The sequence below is a fragment of the Sabethes cyaneus genome, chromosome 1 (assembly GCF_943734655.1).
Source record: "Sabethes cyaneus chromosome 1, idSabCyanKW18_F2, whole genome shotgun sequence".
NCBI lineage: Eukaryota > Metazoa > Arthropoda > Insecta > Diptera > Culicidae > Sabethes > Sabethes cyaneus.
The window spans coordinates 84443764-84462605 of NC_071353.1; the positions used below are offsets into that span (position 1 = coordinate 84443764).

An 18842-nucleotide genomic window follows, 5' to 3' on the forward strand; every position below is an offset into this window, starting at 1 on the left:
TATAATTTTAATTTAATTTTAGTATATTTACGTTCAGAAATGATTGAAGATAAACATAAAAGCTAAATACAGTACAAAGACTTGATCATTCGAGTGACAACCGTTGTCAAGTTAACACTTGTTGTGCGATCGCTCCGTAAAGTATAAAAATTTTGCTATTTAATCCGCGTTCAAGGTCAATGAATTGTGTGCTTGTTGTGCTGTGCCGTTCGTTTCGACACAACACAAGTGAAGTTGCAGTTTTTTGCCTCCCGAATCTTTGTGCTACAGTGCCGTATATCGTATGCTATCGATATAGCACAGCCCGACAAGCGGCATTGTAATTTTCATTGTGTGCTGCCCCGAACACGTGCTAACCAGGACGCAGCAGAAGCATCGATCGACGTCAGTCGGTCCTGCTGTATTGTTTACGCTCAGCGTCACTTAGTCAGGAAGAGATCAACTCACCTACCAGCCGGCTTGGATTGCGTTTGGTGAAGTATTGGATTCCTTATATATTTATATATTTTTTTTTTTTATTTTTTTTTTTTGGTTTATTTGATAAATTGCTTTTCCGTTAAATTGACCCCCCCCCCCTTCATCCCGGTTTTTAAAGTACATGAGCGGTAGAGCTTACTGCTCCCGCTAAAATGGAAAACCTCAACGTCGCGATGTTCATCGACGTTGGAACGGATGAGGAGGTCATAGATGAGCTAGATATCTCACCGCCTAGTTCACCCCTTTTGAACTTACCGCTCAGTCCTCCTCCTCCAGTCTCGTCTGGTCCCCCAGCCCCGTCCGGCCTCCCTGCCCCGGACCTACAGATTGCTCTCAACGGATTAAGGCTTATCCGGATGACTCGAAGGGGCCGTTTATTGTTTTCTTCCGGCCCAAAACGAAACCTTTGAACATCTTACAAATTGGCAAAGACCTGGCAAAACAGTTTTCGGACGTAACCGAGATAACAAAGGTGAGACCGAATAAACTGCGAGTTGCCGTGAAAAGCCTGAAGCAAGCAAACGCAATTGCTAGCTGCGAGCTTTTTACGAGAGAGTATCGCGTGTACATCCCTGCCAAGGATGTAGAGATTGACGGTGTAGTTACGGATGGGAACCTCACCGTCGAATACATTTTGGAGCATGGCGTTGGCTGTTTCAAGAACCCCATGCTGCAAAAGGTAAAGGTACTGGACTGCAAGCAATTGCATTCAGCATCGATCGAAAACGGGAAGAAAATATTCTACCCTTCGGAATCCTTTCGGGTAACTTTCGCCGGATCTGCATTGCCAAACTACATCCTTCTGGATAGGGTTCGTCTGCCTGTACGCCTGTTCGTACCGCGGGTCATGAACTGCCAGAACTGCAAGCAGTTGGGTCATACAGCCTCCTACTGTTGCAATAAGGCACGCTGTAGCAAATGTGGCGGCAATCATGTGGAGAACGCTTGTAATAAGGACACTGAGAAGTGTCCTTACTGCGAGGGAATTCCACATGATCTCGCGGCATGTCCCACGTACAAACAGCGCGAGGAAAAAATTAAACGCTCCCTTAGGGAACGTTCCAAGCGCTCTTTTGCAGAAATGCTCAAGAAAGCGGAGCCATTGACCAACGAAAATATCTATTCCTTATTGCCGACCGATGAGGGTACTTCTGACGAACCCCTCGAAGGATGTTCTTATGCCATGCAAGAAAGCTCTAGGAAGAGGAAAACAATTAACTCTCCTCGACTTACTCGCAAAGGACTTAAGATATCCCCGAGCGGAATGGAAAATACATCAAACTCGAAGAAAAGCGGTGAAAACATCCGAAATTTGAGATCAAACCACGAGTACCCATCGCTTTCTGGTGCACCAAAAACCCCTGGCACATCCAACTTACATTCAGAGATCAAATCGGGAAAGGGATTTTTGAAGTTCTCTGACATTGTGGACTGGACATTTGAAACCTTCAACATCTCGGATCCACTCAAAAGTTTTCTACTTGCCTTTCTTCCCACAGTTAAGACATTTTTGAAGCAACTAACAGCACAATGGCCCCTCCTCTCAGCTATCGTATCCTTCGATGACTAATACGTCGAACAATGCTGAGAACTCTATCGCTGTGTTACAGTGGAATTGCAGAAGTATCATCCCCAAATTCGACCTTTTCAAACAATTATTAAATATTTCTAACTGTGACGTATTCGCGCTCTGTGAAACTTTTCTCAATTCAAGTAATGATCTTAACTTCCACGATTTTAACGTCATCCGACGAGACCGAGGATCACATGGTGGAGGAGTACTTTTAGGGATCAAGAAGTGCTATTCGTTCTTCCGAATAGACCTCCCCTCGTTCTCGAATATTGAAGTCGTTGCCATTCATGCTAGATTAAAAGGAAAAGACCTTTGTATTGCTTCGATATATATCCCTCCATCGGTACGGATTGAGCAGAAGCAACTTTCTGATATTGCAGAAATGCTTCCCGCACCCTTGCTAATTCTGGGAGATTTAAATTCCCATTGCACTCAATGGGAGTCGTTATACGACGACAACCGATCCTCCCTAATTAATAACCTGATTGACGACTTCGATATGGCACTTCTAAACACTGGGGAAGCGACACGTATACCTAATCCTCCAGCCCGCGCCAGCGTACTGGATCTATCTCTCTGTTCAACATCACTAGCGTTAGATTGCAAGTGGAAGGTAATCAATGATCCCCACGGTAGTGATCATCCGCCAATCCTTATATCAATTACTAATGGCTACCCGCCCGTGCATTCAATCAATGTTACATATGACCTCACACGCAATATCGATTGGAAACGCTACGCGGCCGTAATCTCAGAAAACATCGAATCGCGCGATGAACTTCCTCCGGAGGAAGAATACGACTTTATTACTGGCTTGATCCTCGACGCCGCGACTCTAGCTCAGACGAAACCTATACCCGGGAAAACGTTCAACCGACGGTCTTCCACCATTTGGTGGGACAAAGAGTGCTCGGAACTGTACGCGCAAAAGTCCTTGGCGTATAAGGACTTTCGAAAACACGGTTCGATAGATCTACTTAGGAAGTACGAGGTACTTGAGAGACAGATGAAGAGTTTGATGAAAGCGAAAAAACGCGGGTATTGGCGCCGGTTCGTGAGCGGTTTGTCGAGAGAAACAGCGATGAGCACTCTTTGGAGCACCGCTCGACGCATGCGGAACCGTAACGTTACAAACGAAAGTGCGGAGTACTCTAACCGATGGATTCTCGACTTTGCCAAGAAGGTCTGTCCGGACTCTGTCCCGGCTCAGAGATCTTTTCGCGATGCGTCCCCTTCGGTTGCAAATGAACCTCCGTTTACAATGGTAGAATTTTCTATAGCTCTCCTTTCTTGCAACAATACTGCTCCAGGGTTAGACAGAATCAAATTCAACTTGTTGAAGAATCTGCCTGACCCTGCCAAAAGACGCTTGTTGAACCTGTTCAATAAGTTTCTCGAGCTGAATATTGTTCCGCAAGACTGGAGGCAGGTGAAAGTAATCGCCATTCAGAAACCCGGGAAACCAGCCTCCGATCATAATTCTTATAGGCCGATTGCGATGCTTTCCTGTATCCGAAAGTTAATGGAGAAAATGATCCTCCTTCGCCTAGATAAATGGGTCGAAGAGAATGGCTTACTTTCAAATACCCAATTTGGCTTCCGCAGGGGCAAAGGAACAAACGATTGCTTAGCGTTGCTGTTTTCTGAGATTCAACTCGCCTACGCTGAGAAGGAGCAAATGGCATCCGTCTTTTTGGACATTAAAGGGGCCTTTGACTCTGTCTCCGTAGAAGTTTTGACCGAGAAACTTCACTTGCAGGGTCTCTCACCGGTTATGAATAATTTTTTGCTCAATCTGTTGTCGGAAAAACGCATGAGTTTTACACATGATGATTTGACAACATCTCGAATTAGCTACATGGGTCTTCCCCAGGGCTCATGTCTAAGTCCAATTCTGTATAACTTTTATGTTAACGACATAGATAGTTGTCTCGAAGAGTCATGCACGTTAAAGCAACTTGCAGATGATAGCGTTGTTTCCATTACAGGATCCACGGCTCACGATTTGCAAGGACCCTTGCAAGATACTTTGGACAATTTGTCCGATTGGGCGTTAAAGCTGGGTATCGAATTCTCCCCGGAAAAATCAGAGTTGGTCGTTTTTTCTAGGAAGCATGATCCAGCACAACTTCAGCTCCTACTTATGGGTAAAATGATCGCTCAGGTACTAGTTTACAAATATCTCGGTATATGGTTCGATTCCAAATGCACTTGGGCATGCCGCTTTAGGTATCTGATTCAAAAATGCCAACAGAGGTTAAACTTTCTTCGTACAATTACCGGAGCTTGGTGGGGAGCGCACCCAGGAGACCTTACAAGGCTGTACCAAACAACGATATTGTCCGTTCTTGAATATGGATGCTTTTGCTTCCGGTTCGCCGCTAATACGCATATTATCAAGCTAGAAAGAATACAGTACCGTTGTTTGCGTATAGCTTTGGGCTGCATGCAATCGACCCATACGATGAGTCTCGAAGTGCTGGCGGGAATTCTACCGTTGAAGAATCGCTTTTGGGAGTTGTCGTATCGCTTACTCATTCGATGTGAGATTATGAACCCACTAGTAATTGGTAATTTAGCAAGGCTGGACGAACTTCAATTTCAGTCTAGATTTATGACTTTATATTTTGACTACATGGCTCAAGATATCAACCCCTCCCAGTATGCTCCCATAAGTGTCGCATCACTAGATACATCTAAGTCTGCTATATTCTTCGACACCACCATGAAAGAAGAAACTTCCGGTATCCCGGATCAACTGCGATCGCAAGAGATCCCCAAAATTTTTTTCAATAAATTTAAAAGTGTTAGTTGCGATAAGATGTTTTACACTGACGGATCCTACCTCGACGAGTCCACTGGCTTCGGTGTCTTCAACGAAAATTTTACTGCCTCTTACAAACTCGATGCTCCTGCTTCCGTGTATGTCGCAGAACTTGCTGCAATTCAATACTCCCTTGGGATCATCGAAACTATGCCCACAGACCACTACTTCATCTTCACAGATAGCCTCAGTGCCATTGAGGCTCTGCGATCGATGAAAATGGCAAAGCACTCTCCGTATTTCTTGGGGAAAATACGGGAGCTTTTGAGTGCTTTAACTGATAAAAAATTTAAGGTTACCTTAGCCTGGGTCCCTTCTCATTGCTCCATACCGGGCAACGAGAAGGCTGATTCTTTAGCTAAGGTGGGTGCGATTGATGGCATTACTTATGATAGACCAATTGCTTATAACGAATTTTATAGTACCTTGCGTCAGAAGTCGCTCATTAGTTGGCAAACATCTTGGAACATAGACGAGTTGGGACGATGGCTACATTCCATCATTCCTAAGGTATCGACGAAAGCATGGTTCAAGGGATTGAATGTAAGTAGAGATTTCATTCGCGTGATGTCTAGACTTATGTCCAATCACTACACGTTAAACACGCATCTCTTTCGTATTGGGCTTGCAGAGAGTAACCACTGTGTTTGTGGCGATGGCTTCCACGACATCGAACATGTTCTTTGGTCGTGTGCCGAAATCTGTGATGCTAGGTCTAAGCTAACTGATTCCCTTCGGGCCCGAGGAAGACAACCTAACGTCCCTGTGCGAGATGTTCTGGCGAGCCGAGATCCCGTGTACATGACTCTGATATATACATTCTTGAAATATATCGACGCAAATATTTAAACGCCCCTCTAATTCTCAGACTACCCGCTCCACCTTTTGTTGAGGTCATGTACTGGAGACAGGATCCGAAAGCACGGAGTACAACAATGACTACACACGATACCGTTGCACCAGGATCATCGATAACAGAAAAAAACGAATAAATTAAGTGCCCTGAACCTATCACTCCTTGTCCATCCAATTTTGATCTTGTCAAACCTACTACCCCAGTAAATCGGGCGTAACGATCACACCTGCTAACACAATAGATTATACAGTGTTCAATATGTTACATTACTGTAAGAAAAGTGAATGAAAAGTGAAAGTGTAAGAAAAAAAAACCTGATTTAATCCACCTAGTGGTGAAAGGAACCTTTGTTATACCGTCTTACTTGCAATTTGAGATAGAAATCGACACGTTTGGTTTACATCAAATTTTTGGAAATTGAATAAGTTTACAAAATTTGAAACAAATAGAAGCACTTATAAATTTTGATAGTTTCTTTTCTCATGAAATTGCTGAGTAAGTTGTTACTTTTTTTGGTTTTTTTTGTTTTGTTTATCCAAATCGAATAGTATCCAAAACGTGCGTACATCGGTTTACCATGTGATTTTGCTTAAGATATTTTACTAGTTTTACATTTTCGAAAACACCAACACTTTCTACAAAATTGTTTTTGAGTTCGTATGCTGATTGCTGCTTTACGTCTGCGCTTAATATATTAAACACACAGTTGTTTTGTTAAGTTAACTGGATGACAGCAGTTCAATGATAAACATTCGTTAATCTTACTACAAAAACAATATTGTTTATCTTCCACACAAAAGAAACAATGAGTACGAATAAAATAACAATAGAAGGAAATTCAATAGATGTGGTCACCGCCGATTTTAACCGTGACAGTGTAGAGCAGTCCGTTGTAGAGCCACATCATCTAAAAACGGAAGTGCCGATACTTCCAATAGTTGAAAAAAACTCAACTGTTTCCGGCGCTGACGAAAACATTTCAAGTTCAAAATTTGAACAATCAAAGCAAATGGATCAGATAGCAGGGAAATCGTCACAAAACATACTTTTATATAAGGACGAACCAACAGATATTGAAATGGATTTAGCTGAGGATTTTACAAAAAATACCGCAGAAACATCTATAAATAAAAAAATTAAACAAGAAACTTCCTACCAAGAGCAAATTGCTGTTGAACAAGCTGTAGAATCACAGGCAGTTTTGCAAATAGCTAATAGTTCTTTATCGCTTTTGTCGCAATACATTAGTTCTGACTCAGAGTCAAACATTACGGATTCAGAAGAAGAATTGCCCAAAACAACAACTCAACCAATAAAACGTGAATTAGAATCTGAAGATTCCGACGACAGTGTGGAAGTTGTGGAGAATACGTTGAATTATCGCAATCATCCAGATGCTATTCTTGTTAGTGATGTTGAGACTGTTCCCAGTGAAAAAGATAATCAATCAGACGACGATCTCTTCTCATCTGAGGAAGATTCTCCTCCACCTAATCCAGTGAAAGGAAAGGGAGAAACGCTGATTCACGAGCTTCCACCGATTGAAGAGCTTCAGATATCTGTCCCCGAGTCGCAATGTAAATCAATTGGGTACGTTCAATCGATAGTGGCTCAAATTGTTATCGTTCAATCCCTCGCTGGAGTTGAGCTACTTAATATAGACACCGTTCTTTTCCTGGAAAAAGGCAAAAGATCACTAGGAAAAATTTTCGACGTTATCGGTCAAGTTGCTTCCCCAATGTATTGTGTGCTTTTCAATTCTCGCCAAGAGGTTACCGATAAGGGAATAACAGTCGGAGCGCCTGTGTTCTGTGCGCCACAAACGGAACACACTCAATTCATTATTCTGTCTGAGTTGATGAAGCACAAAGGATCAGATGCCAGCTGGCTGGATGATGCTGAAGCTCCTGATTATGCACTGGATTATTCCGACGATGAGCAGGAACGAAGGGCAAGAACTCGTAGAAAGAGTCACACATCGTCTACTGGTAGACAAACCCCCGACGGAGAGCGACAACAACATCGCCCATACTACAGAAGGGGAAGAGGTCGCGGGTTGGGGTAGCCCTAAAAACATAAACATCATACTTTTTTTTATAAAAGGTAGCATACTTTAGATATTTTATCAATTACTAATGAGGGTAAGTGCAAGTAATAGTAAGTTGTAAGATGAAATATTATTCTTTAACATATACATTGCGTAGTAAAGGTCTAGTTAATAGGTTTTTGAACTATGCATAATTTCCTGTAACGCCATTCTATTTGATTCACAACAATAAAGTTTTCTTGAATAAATTTCATCAATTTTTATGAACCTTCGGTTACTCACGTTGTTGAATTTTGTACACCATATGTAGGTTTTTGAATGCCATATTGTTATATAGTTACAAATCGTATATTACGTATATACTAACGTATATTCTTCAATAAACTTGTTATGAGCAAAATGTCAGAATTATTCAATGCATTTAAAGTATTAATTCTGATCTTGAATGGACCTATTTTTAAATAAGAATTTTAGGATATAATTATCAAGTCTTTGTACTGTATTTAGCTTTTATGTTTATCTTTAATCATTTCTGAACGTAAATATACTAAAATTAAATTAAAATTATAGCCAAAACCACTTTATTGCCGCTTATTTAAAAGTAGCTGTTTTTCAGCGTTTTGGCAGTCACCATAGAGTATTTTCAAACTGTTACTACCCGGAACCCTTCTGGTTTGAAATAAAACAATACTCTTAAAATGATGCTAAAATATGTGTAATTTCAATTTAGGTATTTAAAAGTTCAGTAAAACCAGTAAAATCTTCAAATTCCTTAAAAATGTTAACCCCCTTTTTTGATCTTGAATGGACCTAGTGTTGATTTTAGAATGGACCTAGTTTTGCGCTCCGAGACATCACTGGCGGTAGCTATCATTGCCTTCCACTAACGAACACGCCGTTGTATATTCCATAAAACTGCTTGTTGTCACTATAGTATCTCCGTTTATAATTAATCTATAAGCACGGGATATTGAAAGTAGGCTTGATTTATAGCCTAAATAAAAACTTAATTATATTGATAAAACTAACTATCACTCATCCTTTTTCGTAGTTGCTTCATAGTGTTTGTACATTGTAGCCTCTAGTTTTGAAACTAAAAAGACTTCCTAATTAGTTAGCTAACATATGTCATTTTATGCTTAAAATAATATAAATTTAATTTGTACAAAATCAGTATTGTACAAAAATTTGATTAAAAGATAAGATGGATCAAAAGATAAGAGGGTTACTAACTGCCTTCTGTTAAGGGGGCATAGTACCTTTTCAATTTTTAAAACCTAAATTTTTTTATTGATTATTTCGAAAGATTAACATTTTGACCATATGTGTTTGAAGTCGTTTGCATGAATTCCAAATATTGACAAACTTACAGCTATTTGTACCGCGCATGTCTGGAGCGATTGGCTGGTAAACGGCTGAATAATGCGTACCGTCGGTGCCTTGTGCACGTGTAGGCATAAAATAGACCCTACAGTGGTTCATAGCCTCTTATTCAGCAACTCCTATTCCTACCGCCTCGTGGTACCAGCCGGGATACGAGCAACTTTGGTGGAGATCGGGTAACCAACCCCGGTGGAAGCCAAGGTCGTATGCTGACAGGAAAGGAGGGCTCTTTCGAGCTTCGTTGGCCCTCCGGCGAAACAGGGGGTTGGTGTAGCAGGCTTTGCAAGCCGTCACCACGAAAAATATTAAAGCATGGAACGAAGAACAAATATATTCTTACTGGAACATTCGGAATAGACCCACGCGACGAAAAAGGACTATGGAGTGGAAACTCGGGACGTGGAACTGCCGATCTCTCAACTTCCAAGGGAGCACTCGAGTGCTCTCCGACGTATTGAAGAGCCGCAAGTTCGACGTCGTAGCGCTGCAGGAGGTGTGCTGGAAGAGCTCAACGGTACGTACGTTCAGAGATGGACATACCATCTACCAGAGCTGCGGCAACACACACGAGCTGGGTACAGCTTTCATAGTGATGGGCGAGATGCGGAAACGGGTGATTGGGTGGTGGCCAATCAATCCTCGAATGTGCAGGTTGAGAATCAAGGGCCGATTCTTCAACATAAGCATCATCAACGTGCACAGCCCTCACCTCAGAAGTACCGATGACGACAAGGATGAATTCTACGCGCAGTTGGAGAGTGAATACGACCGCTGCCCAAAACATGATATCAAGATCGTCATCGGGGATTTCAATGCTCAGGTCGGCCAGGAGGAGGAATACAAACCGGTGATTGGAAGGTTCAGTGCACACCAGCGAACCAATGAAATAGGCCTAAGACTTATCGACTTTGCCGCCTCCAAGAATATGGCCGTACGTAGTACCTTTTTCCAGCACAGAATCCACCATAAGTACACCTGGAGGTCACCAAATCAGACAGAATCACAGATCGACCACGTTTTGATCGACAGTCGGCACTTCTCAGACATTATCGACGTCAGATCCTATCGAAGCGCTAACGTTGACTCGGACCACTACCTAGTGATGGTTAAGATGCGCCCAAGACTCTCCGTTGTGAACAACATTCGGTACCGACGCCAGCCTCGGTTAGATCTCGCGCGGCTGAAGCAGCCAGACGTCGCCGCAAACTACGCGCATTCACTCGAAGCTGCACTGCCGGAAGAGGACGAGCTGGACGAAGCCCCTCTCGAGGTCTGTTGGAACACTATCAAAACAGCCATCAGCAGTGTAGCGGAGAGCTCCATCGGGCATGTGGCCCGGAATCAGCGGAACGATTGGTTTGACGATGAATGTAGGAGGGTGATGGATGAGGAGAACGCTGCGCGGGCGGCCAAGATGCGCAGTGCCACACGTCAGAACGTGGAAAGACACAAACAGAAGAAGATGCAGCGAAACCAAATCTTTCGGGAGAAAAAGCGCAACCTGGAAGAGCAGGAATATGCGGAGTTGGAGCGGCTGCATCGTTCTCAGGAAACGCGGAAGTTCTACCAGAAACTGAACGGATCCCGCAAAGGCTTTGTGCCGCGAGCCGAAATGTGTCGGGATAAGACTGGCAGTATTCTGACGGACGATCGTGAGGTGACGGATAGGTGGAAGCAACACTTCGACGAACACCTGAATGACGCCCAGGCGGAAAACCATGACGGCGGGGAAAGCGATTTCGACGGTGCAGCAAACGGGGAAGAGGTGCCAGCCCCAACGATAGGCGAAGTTAAGGAGGCCATCATGCAGCTAAAGAACAACAAGTCAGCTGGAAAAGATGGCATCGGAGCGGAGCTTATTAAAATGGGACCAGAAAAGCTGGCCGTTTGTCTACACCGGCTAATTGTTAGAATTTGGGATACGGAACAGCTACCGGAGGAGTGGAAAGATGGGGTTATCTGCCCGATCTACAAAAAGGGCGACAAGTTGGACTGTGAGAACTATCGAGCGATCACCGTTCTCAATGCCGCTTATAAAGTGCTGTCCCAAATCATTTTCCGCCGTCTATCACCAATTGCGAATAGATTTGTGGGAACTTATCAAGCCGGCTTCGTCGAAGGTCGGTCTACAACGGATCAAATATTTACACTGCGGCAAATCCTCCAAAAGAGCCGTGAATACAGAGTTCCCACGCATCATTTATTCGTTGACTTCAAAGCCGCATATGATACCATCGACCGGAAAGAGCTATGGAAAATCATGGACGAGAACAGCTTCCCCAGGAAGCTCATCAAACTGATTAAATCTACGATGGATGGTACGCAGTGCTGTGTTCGGATTTCGGGTGGATTGTCAAGTTCATTCGAATCACACAGAGGGCTTCGTCAAGGTGATGGTCTTTCATGCCTGCTGTTCAACATAGCGCTACAAGGTGTTATGAACCGAGCGGATATCAACACGCGGGGCACGATATTCAACAAATCTAGTCAATTCGTCTGCTTTGCCGATGACATGGATATTATCGGCAGAACATCTGTGGCGGTGGCTGAACAGTACACCAGACTAAAGCGCGAAGCAGAAAAGATTGAGTTAAAGGTAAATACGTCTAAAACAAAGTACATGCTGGCCAGCGGAACCGAGGCCGAACGACACCGCTTGGGCAGTAGTATATTGATCGACGGCGATGAGTTTGAGGTAGTCGATGAATTTGTCTACCTTGGCTCACTGGTAACGGCGGACAATGATACCAGCCGTGAGATTCGGAGGCGTATTATCAGCGGAAGTCGTGCGTACTATGGGCTCCACAAGCAATTGCGGTCGAGCAGACTAAGTCCCCGTACAAAGTGCACCCTGTACAAGACGCTTATTAGACCGGTTGTTCTCTACGGGCATGAAACATGGACAATGCTCGAGGAGGACCTGCGAGTGCTCGGAGTTTTCGAACGACGAGTGCTAAGAACGATCTTCGGCGGCGTACAGGAGAACGGAGTATGGAGGCGGAGGATGAACCATGAACTCGCACAGCTCTATGGCGAACCCAGTATCCAGAAGGTGGCTAAAGCTGGACGGATGCGATGGGCAGGGCATGTTGCAAGAATGCCGGACACTCGAAACCAGGTTTTGAAAGTCGGTACCATAAATATCTCAAGAACGGCTCAAGCAATTCTTATGATTCTTTTTTTGTTTGAAAGCCAACAAAATTATCTAGTGTTTGACCCATCCTTTTCTGGATATTGTAATTTTTGTATTTTTTAGAAATGTTTAAAGTCAATTTTTTCGCTTAAAAACCATACTTTTATGTATCAATGTCCGCCATTTTGTTATGTGTTCGGATTCTAAAAAAGGATGGATTAAACACGAGATAATTAAATGTTCTTTCATGTCGTTTTGGAATTTTTCAATTCGGATAAGCCCCCAGCGCCAATCCATGGTACCGCAATTCATGGTTTCTTTGAACGACTATCTTCAAGGAACCGTAGGGGCAAGGGGAAGAGGTTCCCTTATGAAAACAAAATTGCAAATATTAGTATAAAATGCAATGTTTCGAATGCAAAAAACCCGATTCAATTTGCCTTTCGCGTTATCGAGAAAAAATATTTGAAATTAGGCAAAAAATATGGTGTAAAAGGTACTATGTCCCTTAAAAAAGAGCTATTTTTGCGTCATTGGCATTTAGCACAAAACCAGTTACACTTAAATTTTTCAATTGGATTTTACGTATTTGTTTTAGCACGAAGCAAAAGTGTAATCTATATAAGTAATCTATATAAGTAGAGTAAAATTTTCCCAATTTGTTCGCCTTATGTAAAAAAATCCCAAATTATGCTAAACGGGACAATTCTTGTATCATTAAAAGTAATACTCAGAAGAATGAAACAAGTTATTTGAGAATACAATTCTGAAGATTTATATATAGCTTTATTGTATAGGACACTCTAATATTGGAACTTCGAATTGAGTTACGAAGCTAATATTCTAAACTCTATTTAAAGTGGTTATCCCTGCTTAACTATCTACGGGCAACATCGTAAAAATGGTTGGAATCAAATTTTTGTTTCATGGACAAATAACGTCCTGTATTTTCCATATAAATACAGCAAAAAGTTTTGCTGTAAGTTTAAGTTTTGACAAAACTCAGATGAGAAATAGTTTACACACGTTAATCAAGCATATACCAAAGCTTCAAAACACCTTTAGCGCGCTGACCGAAAACCCTAAGGCCAATAAAATTCAACCGGATCCTGTAGTTACAAAATCAGACTCGTCTGAGTAAAAAGAAGCAGCCACTTCTGATGGTTAAGAACGTCAACTTTCTCACCCTCGTGAAACTTTGTGATGCCCAACCGTCCTACAAAACTATCCGGTTTGGCAATAAAATCATCTGTGCGTCAATGGAAGATTTAGAAATTAGGTAAAGGCCTGGATAATGATATGGTGCAAAAAATATAAAATTTGGATCAATATCTGGACCATTTTCGAACTGGATATGCCTAAAAAAATAATATTATATTTGATAATTTTCTAAATAGTTTAGTTAAAATAATTATGAGGCTCAGAATAAAGTAAAATTAGGCCATTACAAATATTTTATAAATTTTTTGTCCTTCCGGTGTTGGGCCACTGAAGGGGGGGAAGGGTGGAACAAAGTAAATTTTTTAATCGAGCAAAAAACATGGGTTTTAAGCATTTTTATTTAAAGTTTAAGCGTGAAAACCAAATCTGTTCTTGCTTTTAATATATACGTTATTATTTTCCATGCAAAAATGTACGAAAAGAAGACAAAAACGAGAGAATTTTTTTGGACGATTTTCGGAAACTCCGAATTCCAATTTCCATTTCTGTTTCGTGCTAGAAGTGTTAAGTTCACTCATTTTTCGAGTTTTTCAGGCTGTAGAGCACACGGACAATTGATTTTATACTCATAGCCTAAAAATTTTTTTTAGCCCCCCGATTTTTCAAGCCAATTTCCAAAGGAGGGGGCGGGGGTGACAAAAACTTAAAAAATATTTTGCAAAGACCTTATATTCCGCCGATAAGTAAGCAGGTTGACTTCACATCACCTTTTGATCGATTGACAGAGAGATTAAAAATCAGTTTAGTAAAATATTCAAAATCATGCAACCCGACTAACGTTGTACTACGTCATCCGTGGTCGCATCTTATACACAACCCCTCTGATTTTTTTCTTGGGGGATGTAAAGTTTTCTTTAAGCACCTCTCCCCTCTGATTTGTGACAAAATTAATACCTCCTTGTCCACCGAAATTGAGTGACCCTGAGATCTAAAATATTCAACTGTACCAGATAGAAAATAGGAAGGTTCACCTATTTTCTATCTGGTACAGTTCTTCATCGACTATCATTTAAAATAAAACCTAGTATCTAACCTTACCTTTAAACCTAGTAGAATTACCAAGTCTAATTTTTTCAAGCACCATTTACAGTATGATTTCGAATTTGACAACAAATGCGTGCGCCTATGTTGCCAAAATCGAAAGCGTGGCAAAATCTAGACCATTTTTTAACTGAAAAAATCTATACCTATAAAGAAGGATTTCTGTCTGTCTGTCCTGTGTTCCTTATAGAATCAAAAACTACTGAACCAATCGGCGTGAAAATTTGCATGTAGAGGTTTTTGGGGACAGGAAAGGTTTTAGTGATGGTTAGAGACCCCTCCCCCCACTAAGAGGGGGGGCTCCCATACAAATGAAACACAAATTTCTGCATAACTCGAGAACTAATCAAGCAAATAGAACCAAATTTGGCATGTGGGTGTTTTCGGTGACAAGAATTTATTCTAGGGTAATTTGAGACCCCTCCCCTCTTTATAAGGGGAATTATAACTCCTCTCCTCTTTAAGAGGGGGGGTTTCCATACAAATTTCCTCATAACTCGAGAACTAATCAAGCAAATGGAACCAAATTTGGCATGTGAAAGTTTTCGAGGGCAAGAAAATTTTCTATGTTGAATTAGGACCCCTCCTCACTTTAAGAGGGGGGGCTCCTGTACAAATGAAATACCAATTTCCTCATAACTCGAGAACTAATCAAGCAAATGGAACCAAATTTGGCATGTGTGTGTTTTTGGAGACAAAATTTTTTTCTATGATGAATTGGGACCCCTCCCCACTTTAAGTGGGGGAGGGGGGGCTCCTATACAAACGAAATACAAATTTCCTTATAACTCGAGAGCTAATCCAGCAAATGGAACCAAATTTGGCATGTAGGTGTTTTTGGAGGCAAGAATTTTTTCTATGATGAATAAGAACCTCTCCCCACTATAGGAGGGGGGACTCCTATACAAATGAAATACAAATTTCCTCATAACTCGAGAACTAATCAAGCAAATAGAACCAAATTTGGCATGTGGGTATTTTCGGTGACAAGAATTTATTCTATGGTAAATTGAGACCCCTCCCTCTTTATAAGGGGAATTGTAACTCCTCTCCCCTTTAAGAGGGGGGGCTTCCATACAAATTTCCTCATAACTCGAGAACTAATCAAGCAAATGGAACCAAATTTGGCATGTGAAGGTTTTCGAGGGCAGGAAAATTTTCTACGGTGAATTAGGACCCCTTCCCACTCTAAGAGGGGGGGGGCTCCTGTACAAATGAAATACAAATTTCCTTCGAACTCGAGAACTAATCAAGCAAATAGAACAACATTTGGCATGTGGGTGTTTTTTTTGGTGACAAGAATTTATTCTATGGTGAATTGAGACCCCTCCCCTCTTTATAAGAGGAATTATAACTCCTCTCTCCTTTAAGAGGGGGGGCTTCCATACAAATTTCCTCATAACTCGAGAACTAATCAAGCAAATGCAACCAAATTTGGCATGTGAAGGTTTTCGAGAGCAAGAAAATTTTCTATGGTGAATTAGGACCCCCCCCCTACTTTAAGTGGAGGGGCTCCTGTACAAATGAAATACAAATTTCCTCATAATTCGAGAACTAATCAAGCGAATTGAACCAAATTTGGCATATGTGTGTTTTTGGAGACAATTTTTTTTTCAATGATGAATTGGGACCCCTCCCCACTTTAGGAGGGGGGGTTCTATACAAACGAAATACAAATTTCCTCATAACTCGAGAACTAATCCAGCAAATGGAACCAAATTTGGCATGTAGGTGTTTTTGGAGGCAAGAATTTTTTCTGTGATGAATTAGGACCTCTTCCCACATTAGGAGGGAGGCTCCAATACAAATGAAATACAAATTTCCTCATAACTCGAGAACTAATCAAGCAAATAGAACCAAATTCGGCATGTGGAGGTTTTTGGAGGCAAAAATATTTTCTACGGTGAATTAGGATCCTTCCACACTTCAAGAGGGGGGGCTTCTACACAAATGAAATACAAATTTCCTCATAATTCGAGAACTAATCAAGCAAATGGAACCATATTTGGCATGTGGGTGTTTTTGGAGGCAACCATTTTTCCCATTATGAATTTGGACTTCTTACCTTTTTAGGAGGGGGGGGGGCTCCCATTCAAACGAAATACAAATTTGCTCATAACTTTAGAACTAATCAAGCAAATGGAACCAAATTTGGCATGTGAGAGTTTTAGATGGCAGAATTTTTTTTCTGTGGTGTATTACGACCCCTTTCCCTTTTAAGAGGGTGGGCTCCCATACAAATGAAATACAAATTTCCTTATAATTTGAGTACTAATCAAGCAAATGGAACCAAATTTAGCATGTAGGAGATTTTTGAGTCTTGAATTTATTTTATGATAGTTAGAGACCTCTCACCCCTGTGGTAGGGGGATATGGACTCTCATACAAATAAAACAGAAATTTTTGCGAAACTCAAAAACTAATCCAACTCGAGAAATTCGAGACTCTTCCATAAAACATTAATCAATAACAAGACCACAAAAACTATCTATAGTAACACTAGATCATTCAGGACGAGCCGGTCGCGAGTGTTGCCGGTGACCCGCCGTCGGAAGCGCCGCCCACTGGGGGGCTTGCAAAACTCGAGATAGTGACAAAGATCATCCGAGATTCATGATTTATGTACAACACAGGTTAATTTGTGGCAATACGAAGTTTGTCGGGTCAGCTAGTTGCATATAAATGTGTCAAAAATTGAATAATTACCACTAATTAAGGCTGGCAAATGAGTGAACATGTGCAAATATATCACCTCTGTTTTCTAACTCCTATCTCTACCTCCACGAGGTGCCGGCTGGGGTACGGTAGCCAAAGTTGCGCACCTGGTGGTGCGCAACTTTGGTTGTCGTATGCAGACAGAGAAGGTGGAACACTCGCCGTGTGGTTTCCGGCTACCTAATCGTGCAGTTCGGCGCAGGATTTTCGGAGGGCGCGGCTGCGGGGTGTGAGCACACCGGGAGAGAGTTATTTTCTCAGCTGGCTTAGCACAGAGAGAGAGAGAGACTCTTAATCGGTCTGTTTTACACAATCTGCACTTACGCCCTTTGGCGGTTGGTGCCGAATTGTACGTTTGGGCAAAAATTGAGCCACGGGACCTGATCCTGCCGGGAGTCGGCAAATCAGGTGCCCCTAAGTCAAGGTCTATCTCCGTGCCGATGACTGAATGGCTGGAGGGGTGAAAACATGCCAGTCGCGAACGGAGTGCTTTGGGCATCTTGCCCCTACTGTGCCATGCGGGGCTCTGGTACGGTCGATCTTTGTTGTCCCTTGCGTTTCGTGGGAACAGCATAGTAGTCCTGCCCAATTTCCCTTATGGGTTTTACGCCAAGTGCGTTCTGGCCAACTTAATTGGCTTCGCTTACAATTTGCTGTCTGATCTGTGTTGGAGATTGTTTGTGCATATACTCCGCTAGTCAAATAGTTAGAGTCGCACAAATAAATCTTCAACACAAACGGGCAGCAAATTTGTATTTATGCGAAAAACTTTTTAATGGCTCTGTCACCATCGCATTGGTCCAGGAGCCATATTTTCGCAAGGGGTACTTTCATTCGACGGATATTGGAAACCAGAACTGTTTGCTGTTTTCAGCAAAACTGGTATGACAAATCCTCGTTTGATGCCCAGGGCATGCATATTGTTGCATAGGTCAATTAGTGCATGCCTTATCTCTGAGTTGACTACTCGAGATATTTGTGCAGTCACAGTAGAACTCGTCGTGGATGATGTCCATAGGCGCTATGTCTACTGTTCTGCATACTTACCACACGATGAACCGTCTCCCAGCGACGATTTCAGAAATGTGGTGAGATACTGCCAATCTAGTGGGCTTCCGCTCATTGTAGGCAGTGATGCCAATGCCCATCACATCATTTGGGGCAGCTCGGATATCAATCTGAGAGGCTCTGATTTGATGGAATATTTGAGTGGTACCAACCTTGGAATACTCAACATTGGCAATTGTCCAACTTTCATACGAGCTGGTAGAGAGGAGGTGTTAGATATAACACTCTGCTCTAACAGGATCAGTCATGAGTTGGCACAATGGCATGTTTCAAATGAGACACCAATATCTGATCATTGCTTTATATATTTTGATCATTTGGGTGTCTCCTTGAACGCTGCAACATTTCGCAATCCGAGATTTTCTGACTGGGAACTCTTTGAGGAGGAACTGGCGACGAAATTTCAAGGATTCGAACCAACGATTGAGTCATCGATCGACTTGGATGTGGCTGTAGATGTCACAACATCTTTTATTGCGGAAGCTTTTGAAGTAGCTTGCCCAC

The 18842-nt window shown here is 42.1% G+C and overlaps 1 protein-coding gene across 1 annotated transcript; it reads left to right on the forward strand.

The window, feature by feature from the left end:
• Window positions 1–6535: 6535 nt before the first annotated feature.
• On the forward strand, window positions 6536–7795 carry LOC128745893 (H/ACA ribonucleoprotein complex non-core subunit NAF1-like). Its single transcript, XM_053842960.1, has one exon. The coding sequence runs from the start codon at window positions 6536–6538 to the stop codon at window positions 7793–7795; it is 1260 nt and encodes a 419-aa protein (XP_053698935.1).
• The last annotated feature ends 11047 nt before the right edge of the window (window positions 7796–18842 follow it).

Coding starts and splice junctions, on each gene's coding strand:
- LOC128745893 (XM_053842960.1), top strand. CDS start 6,536: ATGAGTACGAATAAAATAACAATAGAAGGAAATTCAATAGATGTGGTC.